The sequence below is a fragment of the Protopterus annectens genome, chromosome 10.part0 (assembly GCF_019279795.1).
Source record: "Protopterus annectens isolate FY-2018-M chromosome 10.part0, PAN1.0, whole genome shotgun sequence".
In the NCBI taxonomy this organism is placed as follows: domain Eukaryota; kingdom Metazoa; phylum Chordata; order Ceratodontiformes; family Protopteridae; genus Protopterus; species Protopterus annectens.
The window spans coordinates 1,721,477,209-1,721,498,394 of record NC_056744.1 but is presented as its reverse complement, the minus strand read 5'-3'; the positions used below and the strand labels follow the sequence as shown (position 1 = coordinate 1,721,498,394).

General features: G+C 40.1%; 1 protein-coding gene across 1 annotated transcript in view; it reads right to left on the bottom strand.

Moving 5' to 3' along the window:
* Positions 1–813: 813 nt before the first annotated feature.
* Positions 814–21,186, bottom strand: part of LOC122814469 (zinc finger protein 845-like) — a 781,911-nt gene continuing 761,538 nt past the window's right edge. Inside the window, exon 14 of the mRNA XM_044087049.1 lies at positions 814–2,691. Within this exon, the coding sequence (XP_043942984.1) occupies positions 857–2,691 (1,835 nt within the window). The 3' untranslated portion in view covers positions 814–856. The remainder of the gene's footprint in view (positions 2,692–21,186) is intronic.

Genomic DNA, 21,186 nt, shown 5'->3' with positions numbered 1-21,186 from the left:
GGACTAGTTATTCCATCATGCTGCGATATGACCTGTGCTAAACTTTCTACACGGAATCCTTCACTTCACAAATACTTCAGCTTTTAAACTTCTACTTGGCTAATCTTCTGTTCTATATTCCCTCTTTGTGATCTTATTTTTTTATTGTGAAATTTTCCACATCTGGATGCCTTTGCCTGTATTTCTCTTCGGACATCTTTGGGACATCTTTTTTGTGTTGATTAATTTGGCTTTCTCCTTTGCATAAATATTATACCATATCAGATCTCTCTTTCTTTCCCTTGCCACATTTCATTTTTATACCCTCCAAATGTCTCTAAATTTTGTTCTTTAAATTTCCACACTTCCTCATTCACTTCTTTTTCCAAACGACACAAGGTTTCTTGGTCTGTATAGTGTTTTTCTTGGATTTGTTGCATTAATGAACACAAATTTTTATTTGAAGCTTCTGACAGTTTTTCTCTTTCCTTTAATTTCTCTCTTAACCTTTTTGTACATCTTTTGTCTGGAAATTCTGGGCTTTTTGCATAAATGTAACAATACATAGTTTCTTTCTTGTCCTCAATAATCCACTCTATCGTCTGTATGGCTGTTTTTTGGACCATCAGTTTTTATGATTTTTGTGGACTGCTACCTCCCTTCTACAACAGGGGGCCATCCTCCCTTGGGCCTGGCCTAGCCCCACTGTAGAAATGTTTCCACGTCTTGAGGATGCTACATTGTCATTTATCCAGTCCTGGTACCAGTGCTCTTACCAGGATTGTGCACTTTTTTTATCATGGGACTTGTGCACCCAGCTATCTTCTTTAATTTTTGATCTATTTCTGTCCATGATATATACTATGTAAAATAAAGTCTATATATCAGCTTCGTCTTGGTGAGATTTTGTGTGAATGGTCTGATGTCGTAACAGGCTACTATTACGTGAAAAACATTTATTACATTCAATGCATTTAAATGGCTTCTCCCCTGTGTGAGTGGCTTGATGCCTTATCAGAGTAGTTTTTTGTGAAAAACACTTACTGCATTCAGTGCATTTATAGGGTTTCTCCCCTGTGTGAACAGCCTGGTGTCGAATCAGTCGACTGCGAACTGCAAAGCACTTACTGCATTCTGCACACTTATACACCCTCTCTCCCGTGTGTGTGGTTTGATGTATTTGTAGGCACAATTGCCGTACAAAACACTCACCACATTCAGGACATTTATATGGCTTTTGCCCTGTGTGAATTTGTCTGTGAATTCTAAGTGTATATGGCAGTGCAAAGCTCTTACTACAATCAGGACATTTATATGGTTTTTCACCTTTGTGAATTCTTTGGTGAGCTCTAAAAGCATAATGTGATGAAAAGCTCTTACTACACTCAGAGCATTTATATGGTTTTTCCCCTGTGTGAAGTTGTTGGTGAACTCTATGTGTAGAACGGTGTGCAAAGCTTTTACTACAATAAGTACATTTATACGGCTTTTCCCCTGTATGAATTCGTTGGTGTGTTTTAAGTGTACTATGGACTGTAAAGCTCTTACCACAATCATTACATTTGTATGGTTTTTCGCCAGTATGCACTCGTTGATGAGTTCTAAGGCTAGATGTTAATGTAAAGCTCTTACTACATTCAGTACATTTATATGGTTTTTCCCCTGTGTGAATTCGTTGGTGAGTTTTAAGTTTATAAAGCAGTGTAAAACATTTATTACAATCAGTGCACTTATATAGCTTTTCCCTTGTGTGAGACTTTTGGTGACAGCGTAAACTGCTCCTGTCACGATAACACTTGCTGAATTCATCACATTTATAAGGTTTCTTCAGATTTACTTTCTCCAAGTCTTTTGGGTATGTTGTCTTGCCTCTGTGAATGATATAATGACGTATTAAATTAGAGTTGCGAGTAAAACACCTACCGCATTCAGTACACTGATGCTGTTTCTCCGTGGTGTGAGCTGCCTGGTGACGTACTAGGCGTCTTTGAAATATAAACCCCTTACCACATTCTGTACACTTATACTTTTTTTTACCACTGTGAATGCCCTGCTGATGTGCTAGCCTTTGCTGGGTTGTAAAAAACTTACTATTTTCAGTACATTCATATGGTTTCTCACCAGAGTGCATCAGCTGATGGCTTAACAATTGACTTTGGGCAGAAAAACACTTACTACATTCATCACATCTATAAGTTTTGTTCTCAGTGTGCATTACTAGACTTTCCTGAGTAGCAAGGCTTGTAGCACATTCCAGGCTCTTACTCCATATATTTCCTGAGTGAAGCAGTGGTACAGAAGGGACAGGAAGTCTGTCAGAGCCCTTCACAGGCTGAGTACACTGTTGTAAGTTCACTGTTGGATGATGTAACTGTGGGGTACCATTGTCACAGTCAGAATTATTGTTGCAGTTAGGAACTGATGGAAGATGAACTGGAGGGATATGATCCTTGTTGGAGCCCTTCACAGGCTGAACACACTGTTCCAGGTTCTCTTTCAGGTTATGTAATGAGGGTGTTTCACTATCGCACTCAAAACTCCTGTTATAGTGATGTCCTGAATGATGCTGTAATACAGGAGCAAGATGAACTATGTTGTAGCATTTCATAGATTGAATGCACTGCTGCAGGCTCTCTGGATGGTGCTTTAACTGGGATTTCACAAGTGAGTGTTCTTGACTGCCACTCATTCTGTACTCTGTGATTCCGATACCTAAAAATAAAATATTTGTATTTTATTACAGTGAATATAAAAATGTGTCACATTTTTCACTACAGCAACATGCATGTGTAGGCAAACTAGTGGAAATGTTTGTTACAATATTATTTTTAATGCTATTAACAGAATTATTAATGTTAAGTCTAATCAATCTTAACTTAATTTTTGAAGAAAGAATTTCACTGAGATGATGTCTGGTACTTAGCACAGAAGATGAAGGCATTGAACTGTAAGCGAGCTGCATCCTGTGGTCCAGTGTTTAAGCCAACAGGCCTTCATTTGCCTTCTGTGTGACTCTGACCAAGTGAAGTAACCAGCCACTGCTTTGGGGCAACTGGGAAATTGGGATAGTCTTCTCACTGATCTCTTGGACTGCTTGCCTAGTTACAACCTATAAATTTATGAAACTATAACAGTTGGAAAACTGATGTAGGAACAGTACATTAATAAAACATAACCTCTCCATACAAAAGTTATTCATATTCAGAGAACAGTGTCTGTCCTCTGGAACAGTCATACAGAAGGTGCCATACATATGACAGATGCATAGCAGAGTAATCATTGCTTAACTGTTGTTTTCCATTCAGTAATTTTTTCTGGGGACATGCACTGATACTAGAAACCCAAGCAAGTATGCATTATAAAGGGCACAGTCCCCACACAAGTCATCCCTCCTTTGCAAAGGCTCAAGGAAAAAAGTCACTGCATTTATCGTCCTGACAACTTCATATCATTTGTATACTTGTCTCTGACTGAAGTAGCTGTGTGGACAACAAATGAGTGAAAACAATCAATACTAAAAAGTGCTTGATACTGCCTGAAGTGGTCAAATAAAACACATCAATATCAGTTCGAGGTCAGTGATCCAACAACAGAGTTGACCACGCTCTAGAAACATTATATAAGAGTCAGAAAATCCCCTTAGCTGTCACATACCTTCACTGTGATAGATTTACTTACCTCTGTAGTTCAGCAAATACAAGGTGAGAAATCAAAAAGCCATATGGTACTATCTTGTTTGGGTAACAGGGCTTATATTTTAATAACCTTTTCCCAGGTTTGGCATCTTCTCTACTGAATGCATGAAGGACCATTATCTCCAGGAATGTAATTACTGAGGCCACCATAACTGCAGCTCTATTGCCCTAAGGGAACTATGTTAAAGTATCGAATAAATGTTTGATTTTCAAAACACAAGATCCCCACACACACACACACACACACACACACACACACACACACATACACACACACAAAATCAAAAGCCAACAAACGATGCAAACTCTCAGATCACACTGCAGCTGGGAAAAGACAAAGCCCCTCTCACCACATTACAGTGATCTCGGACAACCAACTACTTGCACTTTTTGAAATTTTTAAGTTTCAGTATAAAATCCCAGTAGCCAATGGGCTTGATATTCTGTGCCTTTGACTAATAAATGGGAGCTGCCCTACACCACTCCCTCATAGTTTACTGGAGGATCTGTCACGAGTCAGAAGGTGCTATTTCTTATATGCTGGTTCTCTCTCCAGATTTGTTATCATGGCATAACAGTCACTTGCCCCATCAAATCACTAGTTTTCCAATTTAGAATCTTCCTCCCCTGAGATAATCTCAAACTGTCCATTTCAGGCTTTGAAGCAAGTTCTTTGTACATCATATGCTACCCTGACACTAAATCAGTTTCTCCTTTTGTCAGAGGAAATGGACAAAAATCATAGTAATATTCATGTCGTCTATCTCCTAAAAAAGATGATTCTTTGGGAAAGCCATTACTGTGTAGTCCAGAACTGCACAAATCACCTTAGTAATGACTCATTACCTTGCTCTAGACAACAGAATCACCACTATGGGTTACTTTTCCCCCATTGCCTTCTTATGGAATGGTATAAATACTATGTGAGAGCATGTGTGTGTGTGTGTGTGTGTGTGTGTGTGTGTGTGTGTGTGTGTGTGTGTGTGAGTGCATGACTGTGTGCATACACACCAAAAGCTGGGTGAAAGACAAAGTTTATTCAGTGATTTGTCAGTGTGGCATTTGGAATACTTGAGTGTGTTTTTGTGTGTCGGTCAGTATGTCTTTTAGAAAAACGTGCTGTGTTTGTGCTTTTGCTAGGTTTAAAGGGTCATTAATTTATACAGTGCTGTATTGATTCCAAGGCTTGTGTGCTGATTTATGCATATCTGTATGTAAATCATACACAATTGTTTGGTCATATGTGCATTGGTTTCAATTGTTCATTCAATAGCATTTCTTTGATTACATTTGTCTTGATTAGTTTATCCATTTGCTTATTATACATCTGTGAACACCAAAGTCCTCTTGTTACTTTGACAAGAACAATTAACTCGGCTACATTTTCAGGCCTGCCGTTCAAACCTCCCTTACATTGCTGTATCAGACATGGGCACTGATAAAAATCAAAGGAAGCAAAATAATTAAAAATGTGGACGGATGCTGACAATTAGAAGTAGGTGGTCACAGTAAATGATCCTGTCATCATAGAGATTTCTCTACTCTCCTCGAAAATGACATCGGGAAGGCGAGGTCATTGACTATAACGGAAAATCAATGCTACCCATGACTGCCTCCTTTCAGGGCGCTTTGAGGTGTAACAAATTAGAAAATAATAACAGCCACTTACTTTGATAAAGTGCCAAGAAATGCAGAAAAGTGCCAAGAAATGCAGAGGAACACATGTTTTTGTCACTCTTTGGGTATGGTTATCCTTTGACAATATCTTTAGCACCTATAATTTTCACTTCAATTCATTACGCCATGTAAGCCAGTTCCATTACAGTTGCACATTTTCTAGGAAAGTGTTCTTGAAGTCACATTATTATTCTTACCCCTCCACAAGGTTTTTCTGTCAGGTTCCTTTAGCCAGTGTGATTTGTACATGCCTTCATAAGGAGCCATTCTTTCTTCGTAGTAACAGGTGCAGAGTTCCTACACAGCCTGCTGTCATGTATGTGCTCAGTGAACAGGAGAGGATATGTATGGTTTCTGAGCAATAGCCTGGTATGCAGGATTGTCAGCAGTACAGAGCAGAACCAAAACATATTTTGGGGTTGCGGGAGAAGGGAACTGACCATGCAGGCCAGGTATGACACACAGTAAGTCAGTATGTATGTCCACAGGAGAGATGGTGCAATTCCTGCCAGGGCAGTTTGATTATGTTAGATGGTCACAGTAAGGTAGTTTGTACACCAACAGAATAAATGATTCATCAGTTAATAATTCATCAGTTATCTGACATACTAAGCCTGCTATGTTAGGAGTACAGGGAAAGGCAGCTTATGAAACTACACTGCAAATGGTATAATGGCTGCCAAGGAAGTTACAAGTGACTATATTAGGGACATATACTAAAGCAGCCTGTGCTCTCCCAGGATAAATGCTGAAATGAGTGTCAGAGCTGTTATACCAGCTATGTTAGAGGTACACACTACGACAGCTTATGCACCCACAGAATAAATGGTCCAATGAGTGTCAGAGCTGTTATACCAGCTATGTTAGAGATGCACACTACGACAGCTTATGCCCCCACAGAGTAAATGGTCCAATGAGTGCCAGAGCTGTTATACCAGCTATGTTAGAGGTACACAATACAACAGCTTATGCACCTCCAGGATAAATGGTGCAATGAATGCCAGAGCTCTTATATAAGCTATGCTATCAGCACAAAGTATGACAGCTTATGCACCCCCAGGGTAAATGGTGCAATGAGTGCCAGAGCTGTTATACCAGCTATGTTAGAGGTACACAGTACAACAGCTTAAAGCACCGACAGAGTAAATGGTGCAATGAGTACCAGAGGTGTTACACCTACTAAGTTAGAGGTCCACACTATGACAGCTTAGGCACCCACAGGGTAAATGGTGCAATGAGTGCCAGAGCTGTTATACCAGCTGTGTTAGAGGTACACAGTACGATAACTTAGGCACCAGCAGGGTAAATGGTGCAATGAATGCCAGAGGTGTTATACTAGCTATGTTAGAGGTACACAGTACAACAGCTTAGGCACCCACAGGGTAGATGTTGCAATGACTGCCAGAGCTGTTATACCAACTATGTTAGAGGTACACTGCAAGATAGCTTAGGCACCAACAGTGTAAATGGTGCACTGAATGCCAGAGCTGTTATACCAGCTATGTTAGCAGTACACAGTATGACAACTTATGCACCCACAGGGTAAATGGTGCAATGAGTGCCAGGGCTGTTATACCAGCTATGTTAGAGATACATAGTACGACAGCTTATGCACCCACAGGATAAATGGTACAATGAGTGTCAGAGATGTTATACTAGCTATGCTGGAGATGCACAGTACAACAGCTTATGCACCCCCAGGGTAAATGGTGCAATGAGTGTCAGAGCTGTTATACCAGCTGTGTTAGAGGTACACAGTACGAAAACTTAGGCACCAACAGGGTAAATGGTGCATTGAATGCCAGAGCTGTTATACCAGCTATATTAGAGGTACACAGTATGATAGCTTATGCACTCACAGGGTAAATGGTACAATGGGTGGCAGAGCTGTTATACCAGCTATGTTGGAGGCACACAGTAAGACAGCTTATGCACCCACAGGGTAAATGGTACAATGGGTGGCAGAGCTACTATACCAGCTATGTTAGCGGTACACAGTATGACAGCTTATGCACCCACAGGGTAAATGGTGCAATAAGTGCCAGAGCTGTTATACCAGCTATGTTAGAGGTCTACAGTATGGCAGCTTATGCACACACAGGGTAAACAGTTCAATGGGTGCCAGAGGTGTTATATCAGCTATGTTGGAGGTACACAGTACGACAGCTTAGGCACCAACAGGGTAAATGGTGCAATGAGTGCCAGAGATGTTATACCAACTATAACAGAGATACACAGTACGAGAGCTTAGGCACCCACAAGGTAAATGGTGCAATGAATGTCAGAGGTGTTACACTAGCTACGCTGGAGGTACACAGTACAACAGCTTAGGTACCCACAGGGTAAATGGTGCAATGAGTGCCAGAGCTGTTATACCAGCTATGTTAGAGGTACACAGTATGACAGCTTATGCACCCATAGGATAAATGGTGCAATAAGGGTCAGAGCTGTTATACTAGCTATGTCGGAGGTACACAGTACAACAGCTTATGTACCCACAGGGTAAATGGTGCAATGAGCGCCAGAGCTGTCATACAAGCTATGTTAGAGGTACACAATACGACAGCTTATGCACCCACATAAATGGTGCTATGAGTGGTAGAGGTGTTATACCAGCTATGTTAGAGGTACACAGTAAAACAGCTTATGCACCCACAGAGTAAATGGTACAATGGGTGCCAGAGATATTATACCAGCTATGTTAGAGGTACGCAGTACGACAGCTTATGCACCCACAAGGTAAATGGTGCAATGAGTGGCAAAGGTGTTATACTAGCTATGCTAGAGCTACACAGTATGACACCTTACATACCCACATGATAAATGGTTCAACAGATGCCAGAGAGGTTACACTGTCTATACTATGGGCACAACCAGTCTATTTTAAGTGGCAAACATTCTGTGGCTCTATAGACTGCCTTACTACGTAGAGCAATGGATACTAGGCAGTCACACCAGCTGTACTATGGGCATGCAGTAAAGCAGTCTGTGTACCCATAGGATAAATAGTGCAATGGGTACCAGGGTGGTTACAGCGGGTCTATATTAGAACACCAAACTTTCAAAATTTTGAGTGTTCTAATATCGGACCCTATTAATGGAAAATTTAAAACATCGAACATACAGAACAGCAAATTTTTTCCTAGGGAAAAAATTTGCTGTTCCAAAACACACACACACAACACAAGCACACCAAACAAACAGCAATCCACACACATACACCTAAACTCTTACACCTAACCCTACACTAAATTATACATGCACCACTAACTATCCACTTACCTTAATCCAAACCCTAACCCTAAGGTCCGTCACTATCGCACAGTCACCTCACCCACGTCCTAACCCTAACTCACCTACCCCGCCCTAATCCTCACATCCATGCAATCGCACACTTACCTGACCCGCACCCTAAACCTAACCCACCCTAACCCTCACGTCCACACAATCACACACTTACCTGAACCCGACCCATAATTTTCCACCACAGCTCTGAAAATACCGAAGCAACAGAAACAGACAACCAAATTCTTTCCCTAGGAAAAAATTTGGTTTTCTGTTTCTTCGATATTTTCAGCGTTCGTTGAAAACAAGTCGATATTAGAACACTCGAAATTTTGAAAGTTTGGTGTTCTAATTCAGACCCGTTATAGCAGCTGTAATGCAAGAATACATTAAAGCAGTCTGTGCAACCACAGGATAAATAATGCAATACGTACCAGGGCAGTTATAGCAGCTGTAATACAGGCATACAGTAAAGCAGTCTGTGCAACCACAGGATAAATAATGCATTAAGTACCAGGGCAGTTATAGCAGCTGTAATACAGGCATACAGTAATGAACTCTGTGCAATCACAGTATAAATAATGCAATAAGTACCAGGGCAGTTATAGCAGCTGTAATACAGGCATACAGTAAAGCAGTCTGTGCAACCACAGGATAAATAATGCAATGGGTACCAGGTTGGTTAAACTAGATACATTAGGGGTAGACATTAAGGTACCTATGCAACTGGCCCTTGTCATATGACTAATACTCTTTTGGTGTTCAAAGCTGACCTTTAGATTAACTGACCTTTGAAGCAAGTATTTTTTATTACATGAAGCACAGTTATTAAACTTACATTGACTGTCCAGTTCTCAACAAAGATGAATAAACATTGAAGGTAAAAATGTATTCGCCAATATCTATTGGCTACAAGCGCACTGTTGGTGTCCATGAGGATACTACAATGTGCCTTGAAAGGTTCCATAATCTTAGACAAAAAAAGCTCAGAAATACCAACAATGAAATAAAAAAAGTCTGAGACAATCATGGTCTGGATCTATGCCCCTCTGGCACCACTATGGACATGCCCTGACTGCTTTTAGTTGATAGATCCACCATGAAAACTCCCTCCTGAAGGAGGCAGTCACTGGGATCATCTTCTACAAAAGGTGGTTCTGCTGTTGGCACAGATTCTTATGGTACCAGAGAATGTCTTGCATGTGCAGTATGAGTAAGGAAACTACTAGGATTGTGGCTGATATGTGACCTTTGCATTAGGTGTGCAAACAAAACCTTCAACTGGAGGCAAGCCCCCCCCCCCCCCCAAAATAATTAGCTTCTCTGGGACCTAGCAGATTCAGGGAAACCTAGATTGGGTAGGCAGTATATGACATACTTCAGGGACCTCTGAATGACCTTTATCAAAGGAGCTTGAAAGATTGGTAATCTTAGTAAGGCAATGTAAGCCCCCTGTGTCCTCAAGTCAGCAAACACTGGGATCAGCTGCTTACGAACACCCCACTGCAAAGGTGAAAAAGGCATGTATGTAATTATCACACCTTGAACCTCACATACATGCTATTGTTCTTGGGAGTTGATGTGTACCTGGAAATACGTGTTTTTCAGGTCTAGTATGATCAACAGCTTCTTCAGTGTTAGCAATACGACCTTGGTCTTCCCAACAACTCATTTAGCAAATGTTAAATGGCTCTACACAGGCCATCTTTATTTGCAACTATCAAGAGCCTGAAGTAAAACAAAAACAAATTCTCTGTTCCTCCAGACACACACTGTTGCTCAGCAATAGAAAAGCTGGACCAGGACAAGTCTGGCTGGGAAAACCAGAGCACTCACATAAAGGCAGGCATTGTCTCAACGTCTCATCTGTATCCTTGTGAGAGAATCTCCCTTACCCTCCTGCTCACAGTAAGGCTGAATGCGAGGTCTTCTAACTTGGAAAGGCTAAGCTTCTAGCAAGTGAGGATAGAGAGGGAACAGGGAAAGGAAGGAAAAAAAGGGAGGGGGGCCTGGGAACATACTAAGTAACTGCAGATTTCTTCTTCTTTTTTTAAGCAAGAAACATCTACATCAAATGATTACTTATGACATATGCAACCCTACATTTGTAAAAATGAAAACAAACCATATAGACATTTTTATTTGCAAACATTGTACATCACATATAATCGATACAGTCTTTGCCAATCAAACATTACGTAGCTCATTAAATTCCTGATTTCCTTTGATCTCATTCCTCCTTCAAAACATATTCTGCATGCGCTGTTCCTACAGTTCTCATTTTTCCTACGTAATTTGCTGCCACCCTTTACTAAGGTTCCCACTTCCAGTTATTTTACATCTGTTACTATATCACACTACTGCTAGCATGCTCAGTTTAGACTTTCATTTCCATTTTCTTGTAATTGCTTTTTTGCCAGCCACCAGAATTAAATTTAGCGTGGCCTTACTATGTCTAGGCAATTCCGATTCTGTATCATAGTTCAAAAAATCATTTCCTTAGTTACACCAATTTGCACACCCAGTACTTCTGAAAGAGTAGTCTGCAGGGAATTTTTAAAGTCTAATACACAAACAAAACTGATCTGGAAAAAAACAAATTAATAAATCTAACTGTTCTATGTGCTAATTATTTTATTCAACCAGTCAATCTGATACCTCGGCCATTTGCCTTCACAGGATCTGACAAAGCATATAGGCACCTTACTTTCATACAGGTACAAATCCAATTAAAACAATTAATTTAACAATAACACTTTCTGTTTACAAATACTTAATTCAAAAATACAAAGTACAAAAATATAAATAGAAAATATATACATTCAAAATTGAAACAATTGAAAAACATACCTTCCTGGTTTAAAACAGTAGGGGGGAAAGTGTTCTGTAATGTAATATTACTTTCATCTCTAACTCTTGTTAATTTACTAACACAATCCTCTCCTCTGAGAAGAAAAGGTTGTGCCAAAACAGAAAAAAGAAACCTGCATCTGACTCCCTATGCATTTTATTATAATGTTCAGCCACCGGGCTTTTCAAATTCTGGTTTCCGATAGCCCCCAAATGTTCCAAAATCCAAACTTTAACTTTACATTTTGTCTGACCCATATACCAAGCAGGGAACCTACAACTGCACCCTATAATATAAACTACCCCACTTAACTCACAATTAAATAAATCATATGAAACAAATATCCTATTTATTTATTAATTTTTAAAGTCTGCCAACTCATTACACTCCCAAAAAAAATATGTTCCTAATTATTTCTTTCTTTGCCATCACACGTCCAACATTTGCAATCTACCAGAGTAAAAATTCTTCAGTCTGCTTGAGGTAAAAAAATACCTATGCAAACACTTTCAAGGAAAAATCCTAAACCTTCTAGACTTTGTTGCATAGTTGGAAGCCATAAATATGCCCTCCCATTATCTCCTTGTGAACTGCTTATCCAATCACGTTCCCAATCTTTTCTAACCTCCCCTGATTGGTTCCTATAGTTATAGTGCAATATTTCATATGCCCTGCTAATTATCCCTTGTTTAACAGCAGCTTCTGTTTAAGGTTCAGCTAAAACCTTTACTAGAGCAGGTCTTTCAATCCCCTATCCCTTTCTCTTTGCCTCTACTCTGATGTCATTCCCTGAGAGGGAAGGCGGTCTTCTAGCCTGCAGTCTGAGCCTTCTTCCCATTATTACCTTTCCCTCTTTTAGTTATTTGCTCCCAATTCCTTGGTTCCCTTTGTGACAAAGGGGGGTACTGCCAGCACAGCTATCTGGAATTTTGCAAATAATTATATGTCATTGGTGAATATCAACATGATTTATATAAGATGTGTGTGTTACAGCACTATTAAAACTGTATGTAATGTGTATACCAAACTAGGTTTGTACAGACGTGTGTTAAAAAGATATTTTATAAAGAGCTTGTGCTTAAAATGTAACCACAGTGTGCCCTGCTGGAATAGAACAGAAATGTACATGTAATATTGTAACTGTTTAAATGTATATATTTTAAACTGTGGAAACTGGAATACAGGAGGTTAACTTCAGAAAAATAACGGAAATTAAATTACTTTATGGCTATGCAGTAAAAGATGGTATCTTTCAATTTCAAGGCAGCTAGAGTCAATGTCTGTACTAGGGGGCTCTCAGTATTGTCTCTGGAGCAAACTAATTACTACCTCTTAAAGTATGAAGGAATGCAATTGTTTTATGACTTCCTGCATCTGGCAAAGATCTGAGGTCTATGTATTTTCACAGGTAGATGCTAAATACGGCCAAACTTCCAGCAGTGGGGGTCTCACCAGGGATAGAGTTTGATGACAAGAAATGATGCCATTCTGCAAGCTATCGCAGCAGCAATATTTGAGATATTAATTTAAAAAGTCTCCTAGAGAAACAGGGCATTCTATATTCTGTCTTAGACCTGACAACAACTAAGGAAGACCCATTCACCACATGTCTGCCATGCTCTGATGAACTAAGTTTCTAGGGAACAGTACAATTCTCTTAGATATAGTCATGAATATAGCAAAGCTTAGTTTAGATATTTTACTTTATTTATTTGAAACTGTCCTGCAATGTTGCTTTAAATATTTCCTGTGATTTTGATCTCTGTCACTGTGAATATATATATATATATATATATATATATATATATATATATATATATATATATATATATATATATATATATATACACATATATATATAGAGAGAGAGAGAGAGAGTATTTTCTTGTTCTTTTATTATTTATTATTAAATATATTTAAACCTTTCATTGTGGCTGATCTGCCTAGAGATATTTAAGTTTTGAGAGTACTTGCATATTTATTTGGTGATGCTGCGTGGGCCATACCTAACAGCCTTGCTCTTGGTCAAACTACCATTTACATTAATATTAATATTACACAGTAAGATTGGACACCCTTTATTAAGGCCTTAAAGTAGCTGATGAGTTGGCTGGTGGCAGTGATAACTATCTTATAGCCTGGGCAAAAGGTGGCATAGCTAGTAAACCAGTGCCAGCCTTTCCCAGGTGTGTGTGTGTGTGAGAGTGTGCGTGTGTGTGAGAGAGTGTGTGTGTGTGTGTGTGTGTGTAAATCAAAACCTCAGAGTGTGTGTGTGTCAGCTACTTAGGCAGGGACACGATGCACTAGTTGGACAGAGAGGGTGCTGGAAGGTCTTGGCTTGGCAACTCAGCTGAGATCTCAACTTTATAGCTGTGCTAGTGGCGAGTTTTACTGGAAATCTGGAGAAAGAGGGAGAAACCAGCTGCAGACTGACTGTGGTCTCTGTGTTCTCTTACGGGAAATTGCATTTGATGCAGAGAGCTACATCTGGAAATACTGAGTGTGTACCTGTTATTCTCCCAGTGTACATCCCCCACTGTTGCCAGGAGTGAGGATAGAGGCTCCTTGGCTACTGGTCCAGTGGTGGACCATCACACCTTTGCCAGTTTTCTCCACTTAATTCCTGATGCCTTTTGTCTATTTTCTGTACCCCCTAATTGCCGACATCCATATTAGCAAAATCTCCTTTCTCTAGTTTTGCTATTTCTATCATGTTGGATGTTCCAGCCTTGTTCTGACGATCTTCCAAGCACACCATTCTCTAAGTTGTCTGTTTCGCTGAGCTACTTGCATTACAAGTAAAACAGGTTTTGACCAATGTACTTTTCCATACATTTGTCTTTATGGTACTGGTCTCTTATGGCATCAACTGCTAGCCATATAATGTCTGTCTTGTGGTCATCTGTCAGCTATTAGACTTGTTTGTGTGTTGATATGTCTGGTTGTAGTCATCTGCTGATTTGAAGCCTGCTCTTTTTTCTGTGAAATGACCCATTCTGGTAATTCACTGTTTGTAAACACAGGCACACTGAATCTGAAATGATGGTATTGCTTTGCCTTGGTGGTGCTGATTTTCTGTGTACTGCAAAGACAACCTCTTTCTGCTGCAGTTTCTAATATACTGTTTCCCAGGTGCATATATGACAGAGGGCTGTTAGTTGGCAGTTCTGGTGCAGGCATGGATTCCTTCTTTCTGCTCCCATTAATGGTGCAGACTCACAACTGAATATGAATTAGAGCAATAAAAATGAAACCCTGACCACTTAAACTTGTCAATACCTAAGCTGCACACCAAGCACAGTTTGCAGTGATATGCTGATTATCCTTAGTGAATGTAATAAGTTGAGCTGAAATTGGAAATTTTTACTAGTGAAACTGGAAATAGAATGAGAAAAATTCTGATTAGCCAAATAGAATTTGGCTGAAAAAAAACAGCTAGTATTCCAAAGTTCACAACATTATTAGGAGAGCTGACTATTAAGTCTGCTTGTGGAAGGCAAATTCCACCAAAAGACTTCTACTTGCAATGTCTTTTATGATTGGGAGAACAGAAAAACATTTAACCCTATGAGCACTGCATAGTTTTCAGGAGACGATGCTCCTTTGTTGTGTGGCATCCTTGAATGGTTGCCTCAACAACAACAAAAAATAAAGGCTTTCAGACCATTGTGTTTGTGGGATTTCAAGACAAAGCACTAGTAACCAGTGATCTAGAAAGTCTCCCAAAGAAGATGAGAGACATAAAAAGATGGAGTGGGTTAGAGAAACTGGCCTTAAAGGAACTTATGGGAAACCTGAAGCATCTCACCTAGTGAGCTTTTTTTGTACCCCCCCCAATCTAACACTCCAGTTGTATCACATGCTCACCTATCCTGACTTCTTTTGGATCCAGACAGTGGGACCTTGTCTTGTGATGCTGTTCAGGCCTCCAGAGAAGAGTTTGAGATATCTAGTTTGAGACAGCTTAGCCAGATGTGAGTTCTTAAGCCCCTAATACAGACATCCATCCCTGGTGAATATTAGCCTCTTACTCTGATTTATATCAGTCTAGACACAAGCCTGCCATTTTAGTTCCTGAGGTGCAACAGACAATCTTATCTGACAAAGTGACATGAGAACTCCCCTCTAATGGAAAGGATCATCTTTCTCCGTTAAACTAGGCCCAGTTCGGAAGGACCAGACAATAGCCATAAGACCATTCATTTAATTAGTCTTTGATTTCAAAAGATATGTAGAGGGGTACGTGCCCACTTAACATAGGATTAACCCCATCTATATCAGCCTTCCATGTCAGTATCATCTTCCCCTTTCAAGCAAAGGAGAGAATCTTCCCTTCAGATTCCTTAGACTGACTTAAAAGTGGAGCATTTAACATTCGTCTTAAAGATTTCATTACCCATGGACTATGACACAAACAAAAAAACAATATGGTCAGGTTCCCCTCTGAAAAATAAGTTATGTCTTACCATAATGCTCCATCTGTGTTGTTGAACTTCTTCCATTCATCACTGACGGGTTCGGTTCAGAGATGAGTCAGTCTAATACAAAGTTTGCGTAAAAAACTCTCAAGCTAAGCTGCTACCCACAATACAAAGATAGGTACTGAAGTATATTAGATACAGGAGCTGAAAAGTGGTCTAACATCTATTCTTTAGACCAGAGAGTGAACCTTTTCCACTTATCTCTGTAGAGTTTTTTTGGTGGATGACTTATGGGAGGCCAGAATAATACCGCGAACAGGGAAGGAGAGGATTTCCTGCCTGGCGACTAACGGAAGTGGAGAAACCAAGCTGTCAGCTTGAGAGTGGACAGATTTGGGGGAGTCAACCCTTGGGTGTGAGAGATTACGTCCTGACGACTGCCCAGGATCCATGGAGGTTGTAATAGGTGAGGCCAAAGGAAGGGGCGACCACACTTGTTGAGGCCAGAATGGGGCAATGAGGATCACCTTGCATCTCAACCAAATTGCTTTCTTCAAAAATAGGGCTATCAAGGGAATTGGAGGATAAGCATAAAGGAGACCCGTGGGCTAATCGGGAGTCAAAGTGTCTCTTGGTGACTCCCCTTCTGGGGGGGGGGAAAGGGCAAAGAAGCTGCTGCATTTGTTGCTTGAAGGGGAAGCAAAGAGATTGCAGCAAGGCTGGCCCCAACGGCTGAAAATTTCTGTCATCACGATTGGATTGAGAGACCACTCGTGTGGAAGGAGAATGCATCTGCTCAGCCTGTCCGCAATCACGTTGGAGCTCCCCGGGATATGCGTTGCTATAAGAAAGCTATTTGAAGCTATTGCCCTGTGCCAAATTCTCATGGTATCTCAACACAGGGGGTAGGATTTGGTCTCTCCTTGTTTGTTTATGTACCAGACTACTGACATATTGTCTGTGTGAATCGCAATCGTTCCCAATGGAAGGAGCAGATGTAGTGCCTGCAACACCAACAGCACCGCTCTCAACTCCTGAACAATCATATGTAAGTTGGCCTCTTAGCTGGACCACGTGCCTTGGACTGTCTTTCCCTGAAAATGCCCCCCCCCACCCTATCAGGGAAGTGTCCATGGTCACCATGGCATGGGGTTGAGGGATCTGGAAGGGGCAACACCAAAGATTTTCATCTGGCCTCATCCACCAAAGAAGATCTTGCTTGCAGGAATTGGTGATGAGGATCTGTGAGTTTAGGGGGTGAAGATTTGCCAACCACTGGGACAAAAGGAGCCATTGTAACAGTCTCACGTATAATCTTGCCAGAGGAACAATCGGAATGGCCGCAGCCATAGACCCCAGAGCCTGGAGAACTTCTCTTGCTGACACCTTTCTTTGACAGAGTATCACTTGTACTTGTAATCTTAACCTCTGAAACCTGTGAGCTGGAAGAGATACCAGGCTTGTTCGAGTATTGAAAACTGCCCCTATAAATTCCAGTTGCTGGGTAGGTTGTGGATTGGATTTTTCCCAATGGACTGTGATGCAGAGAGACTCTGCCAGTGAGAGAGTGTGGCAGAGGCCTATGGTCAGGAGATGCTTGGTGGGGGCGGAGAGGAGCCAATCGTCTACATATGGAAACACCTGGAATCCCTGAAGTCTCAGATGAACTGTCACCACTGCTAGACATTTCATGAACACTCTGGGGGCCATTGAGAGACTGAATGGCAGGGCTCTGAACTGGTAATGATTGGCTCCTAGCCAGAAGCAAAGGAGATTCTTGGAGCGTTTGTCCATTTTGATGTGGTAATATGCATCCCGGAGGTCTATCGAGCACATCCAAACATCCTCCCATAAAAAAGGGAGAATGGATTGTATAGTGACCATGCAGAATTTGGTTTGAACGACTGACTTGCTTAGATGGCTGAGATCCAAAATGGGTCTCAAGTCCCCAGTCTTTTTTGGCACCAAAAAGAATCTTGAGTAAAAACCGGATCCACATTGATATGGGGGGACTGGTTGGATGACTCTTTTTTGACACAGCTTTCTTATCTCTGAAGCTGCTTCTTCCCTTTGACTGAGTGGAACATCAGGAAGGTTCTTTGTAAGTTTTGGGCATGATATTAAAGGGATGTAATAGCCTCTGGAGATTATTCTCTGCACCCAACTATCATTTGTAATAGAGTGCCAAGCAGTTTGGTGCTGAGAAAAATGAGCCCCGACTGCTTCCAGAGGAAAGCAACCAGGCAACGCTTCAGGAGCATTGATAAGACCGCCCAGAGAAAGAATCCCTGGAGTCTTGATTTCGGGGACTCCCTCTGCCCATAAAGAGGCATCTTCTACCACTGGAACCCCCTCTGCCTCTAGGGGAATCCTCACCATGCGCGTTGCGGAAAGGACCTTGAGATTTTTTGTGCCATATTTTCCCACTCCTCTGTTTCCTGGAAAAAGAACATTGACGCTTGGAAAATCGTAGTCTAATGGCAGACAAGGTCTTTCCGTCCTGCTTGCACCTGGCCAGTGTGTCCTTTACTTTAGAACCAAACAAGGACGATGATTCAATAGGGGCATTCAAAAAGGAGGACTTTAAGAGTGAAATAAACCAAACAATCCAAAAACCAAAAACGGACTTGTTCGACGAAAGTTTAATGAAAGGCAAAACTCCACAAATAACGAAACAGATAAGTGCTTTCGTTTGGCTCCTGCCAAACTTTTTCAAACAGTTTGCACATCACTTCCTGTTAGTTAAATAGTCTTTGTCTGTGATGTAAGCAATTAAACCATTCAAATTATTAAAGAACTAGCGCACATACATAAATAAAAACAATGATAATAATAATACAATCAACATAATTTCTACCACTCAAAACAATTTTCCATATATATATATATATGTGTGTGCCAGACAAGCATGTATCTATCTATATATGATAACCGCATATATTCAATGCAAAAATTGCAAAAATACAACAATAACCACAAAGGAACAGCGTATAATGCACATACACACTTATAAACCTATTTCGAATGATGTCAGAGAATATGTACATCTGTAAGTGGGAATGAACATAAACAAATTACTCAGATCAACTTGTACATTGATAAATTATTTGTAGTATAAAAAATGTTGTAGTATATAAAATACAAGGAATATAAGCAATATAAAAAGTGTAAAAAGTTATAATTTCCTAACAAAACCTAAAATTAAACTAAGTTAGCGGAAATGTGATGTACATAAGGTGTTGAGACGATATAATGATTCACCTTTCATATGATGTGTATAAATATGTGTGTCATGTAATCGATAATATATTGGAAGACTCAAATAGGATTAATTGATTTAATAATGAAGTTAAAAGTATATATATAGGTTCATAGGTTCATATATATCTATATACAAGCCCTAGCCCATGGGTTTGTGGCTTTTAGGCCACCCCTTATGGGGATGACTACCTATTATTTTTCTGTGCTCTGTCGAAAGTGAGCACAGAGACTGAGGTAATGGGGTATATCTGCTCTCCCATCCATTGGTCAGATTTCTCTTCTGAACAAGGCCAGCTGGTGCTCTGCCTCTGCACATGATGTTTTTGTTTTTCCACAGCATAGGAGTCTTTGAAGGATGATGAATCCCTCCCAGCGCCCTATTAATGTGTCAGTCAAGGTTTAAGTCTCCACTGCTCTTGTGGCTCTATGGGATCTAGATTTTTGAGGTGAAGCATATTCATCAATCATCAAGGTTTGGTTTTGTATGTTAGGCAAAGGTCACCCAAGCGCGAGCAGCTGATGAGCTGAATAGAGCTATAGAGCTTTCAGTAGGGCAGCATAGGACAGATTTTGAGATTTTTATCCTTTTTTGAGGAACTTTGAGTCCAGCTGTCTCAAGCTGCTGGTCAGATACATTCCGAATGGGGCATTGTGGGCAATCATTGGTCTGATGAGTCAGAGAGTGATGAGTAAAGAGAGATTCTTGGGCTATTCCCTTAGATGAAGAGATAAAGAATTGAAGAGTGGGCAATGATTAAGGACTTTCTAACTCCTTTAGTGATGGGTGTCAGACTATGATCAACCTGGGTCAGGGGGTCCCCAGTCCCTGATAACTGTGCTTCTTCTATTTGGTCCTTTGCAGTAGCTAGGGTAGCTAGGTTTTAACCTTGTTCCTTTGTTTAAGTTTTTTTTTTTTTTTTTACATTTAACTTCTGGCAATAGGTTTCTTTCGTTCTGACCCTTCCTTCTGGACCTTCTGTCAGATGGATGGTGTTTCTGTGTTTTTTTGCAGTTTGCAGTTGCAGTCATTTGCAGTCATCTGCCTCCATTTGCTTGTACTTTGTACTTAAGTAGATGCAACAAGAGTGAAACAGGACTGAGCCCTGAGGGGGCCCCACTTGTGACAGGACATGAGCTGTGGGGTCTGAGCAGCTCTGACCCTGCTTGTTCCTCTGGTACCCAGTGGGTTCACCCATCTTGTGATGTATGGGTTATGGGTTGACATTTATGAGTTTTTCAATGATAATTGGGTGGGGTATTGTATATGTATCTTAGCCAGATCGAGGAGGTCGAGGCTGTATGGGACTGCCTTCTTTCCCATCATTTTTTGATTGTTTTGTCAAAAAAAAAAAAAAGAAAAAGTTTGAAAGGCATGATCTGCCTTGCAAAGCAAAGGCTGGGTTGGAGTCAAATTCCATACCCTATGTCTATCTATTTATCCTTTATTTATGAGGTCCCCTATGATCCTTATCATATATATATATATATATATATATATATATATATATATATACACACACAATAGTGTATCAACTAACCTATATGTATTATGTGTAAAATACCTATATGTATTATGTGTAAAATATGAAATATTGAATATTAAATAACTAATGAATAAAAATATATGTATAAATAAATAAGTTATGTGAGAAGTTTTTTTATCTCACTGTTTTTAATTTTAAAATGCTACCAATAGATAAAAAATTATTCAAACCTGGCCAATTGTTTGCATTTAACCTTAGCTGCCATTCGAGCTCACGTCTTTCTAATAATAATTGCCACGCACCACCCCTAATGTCTACTTTTAAGATATCCAGTACTACAAACTTAAAATTGTAAGATATGTTTGTACTAATGTGTTTTGCTAAAGCATTTAATTCATTTCCATCTCTTATGGCCCTTATGTGTTCACCTATGCGCTCTTTAAATTTTTTTTCCGTTTTACCTATGTAAAATGTAGAACAGTTGTTACATAAAGCGCAATAAACAACTTTTTCAGTATTACAGCATGCTTTTT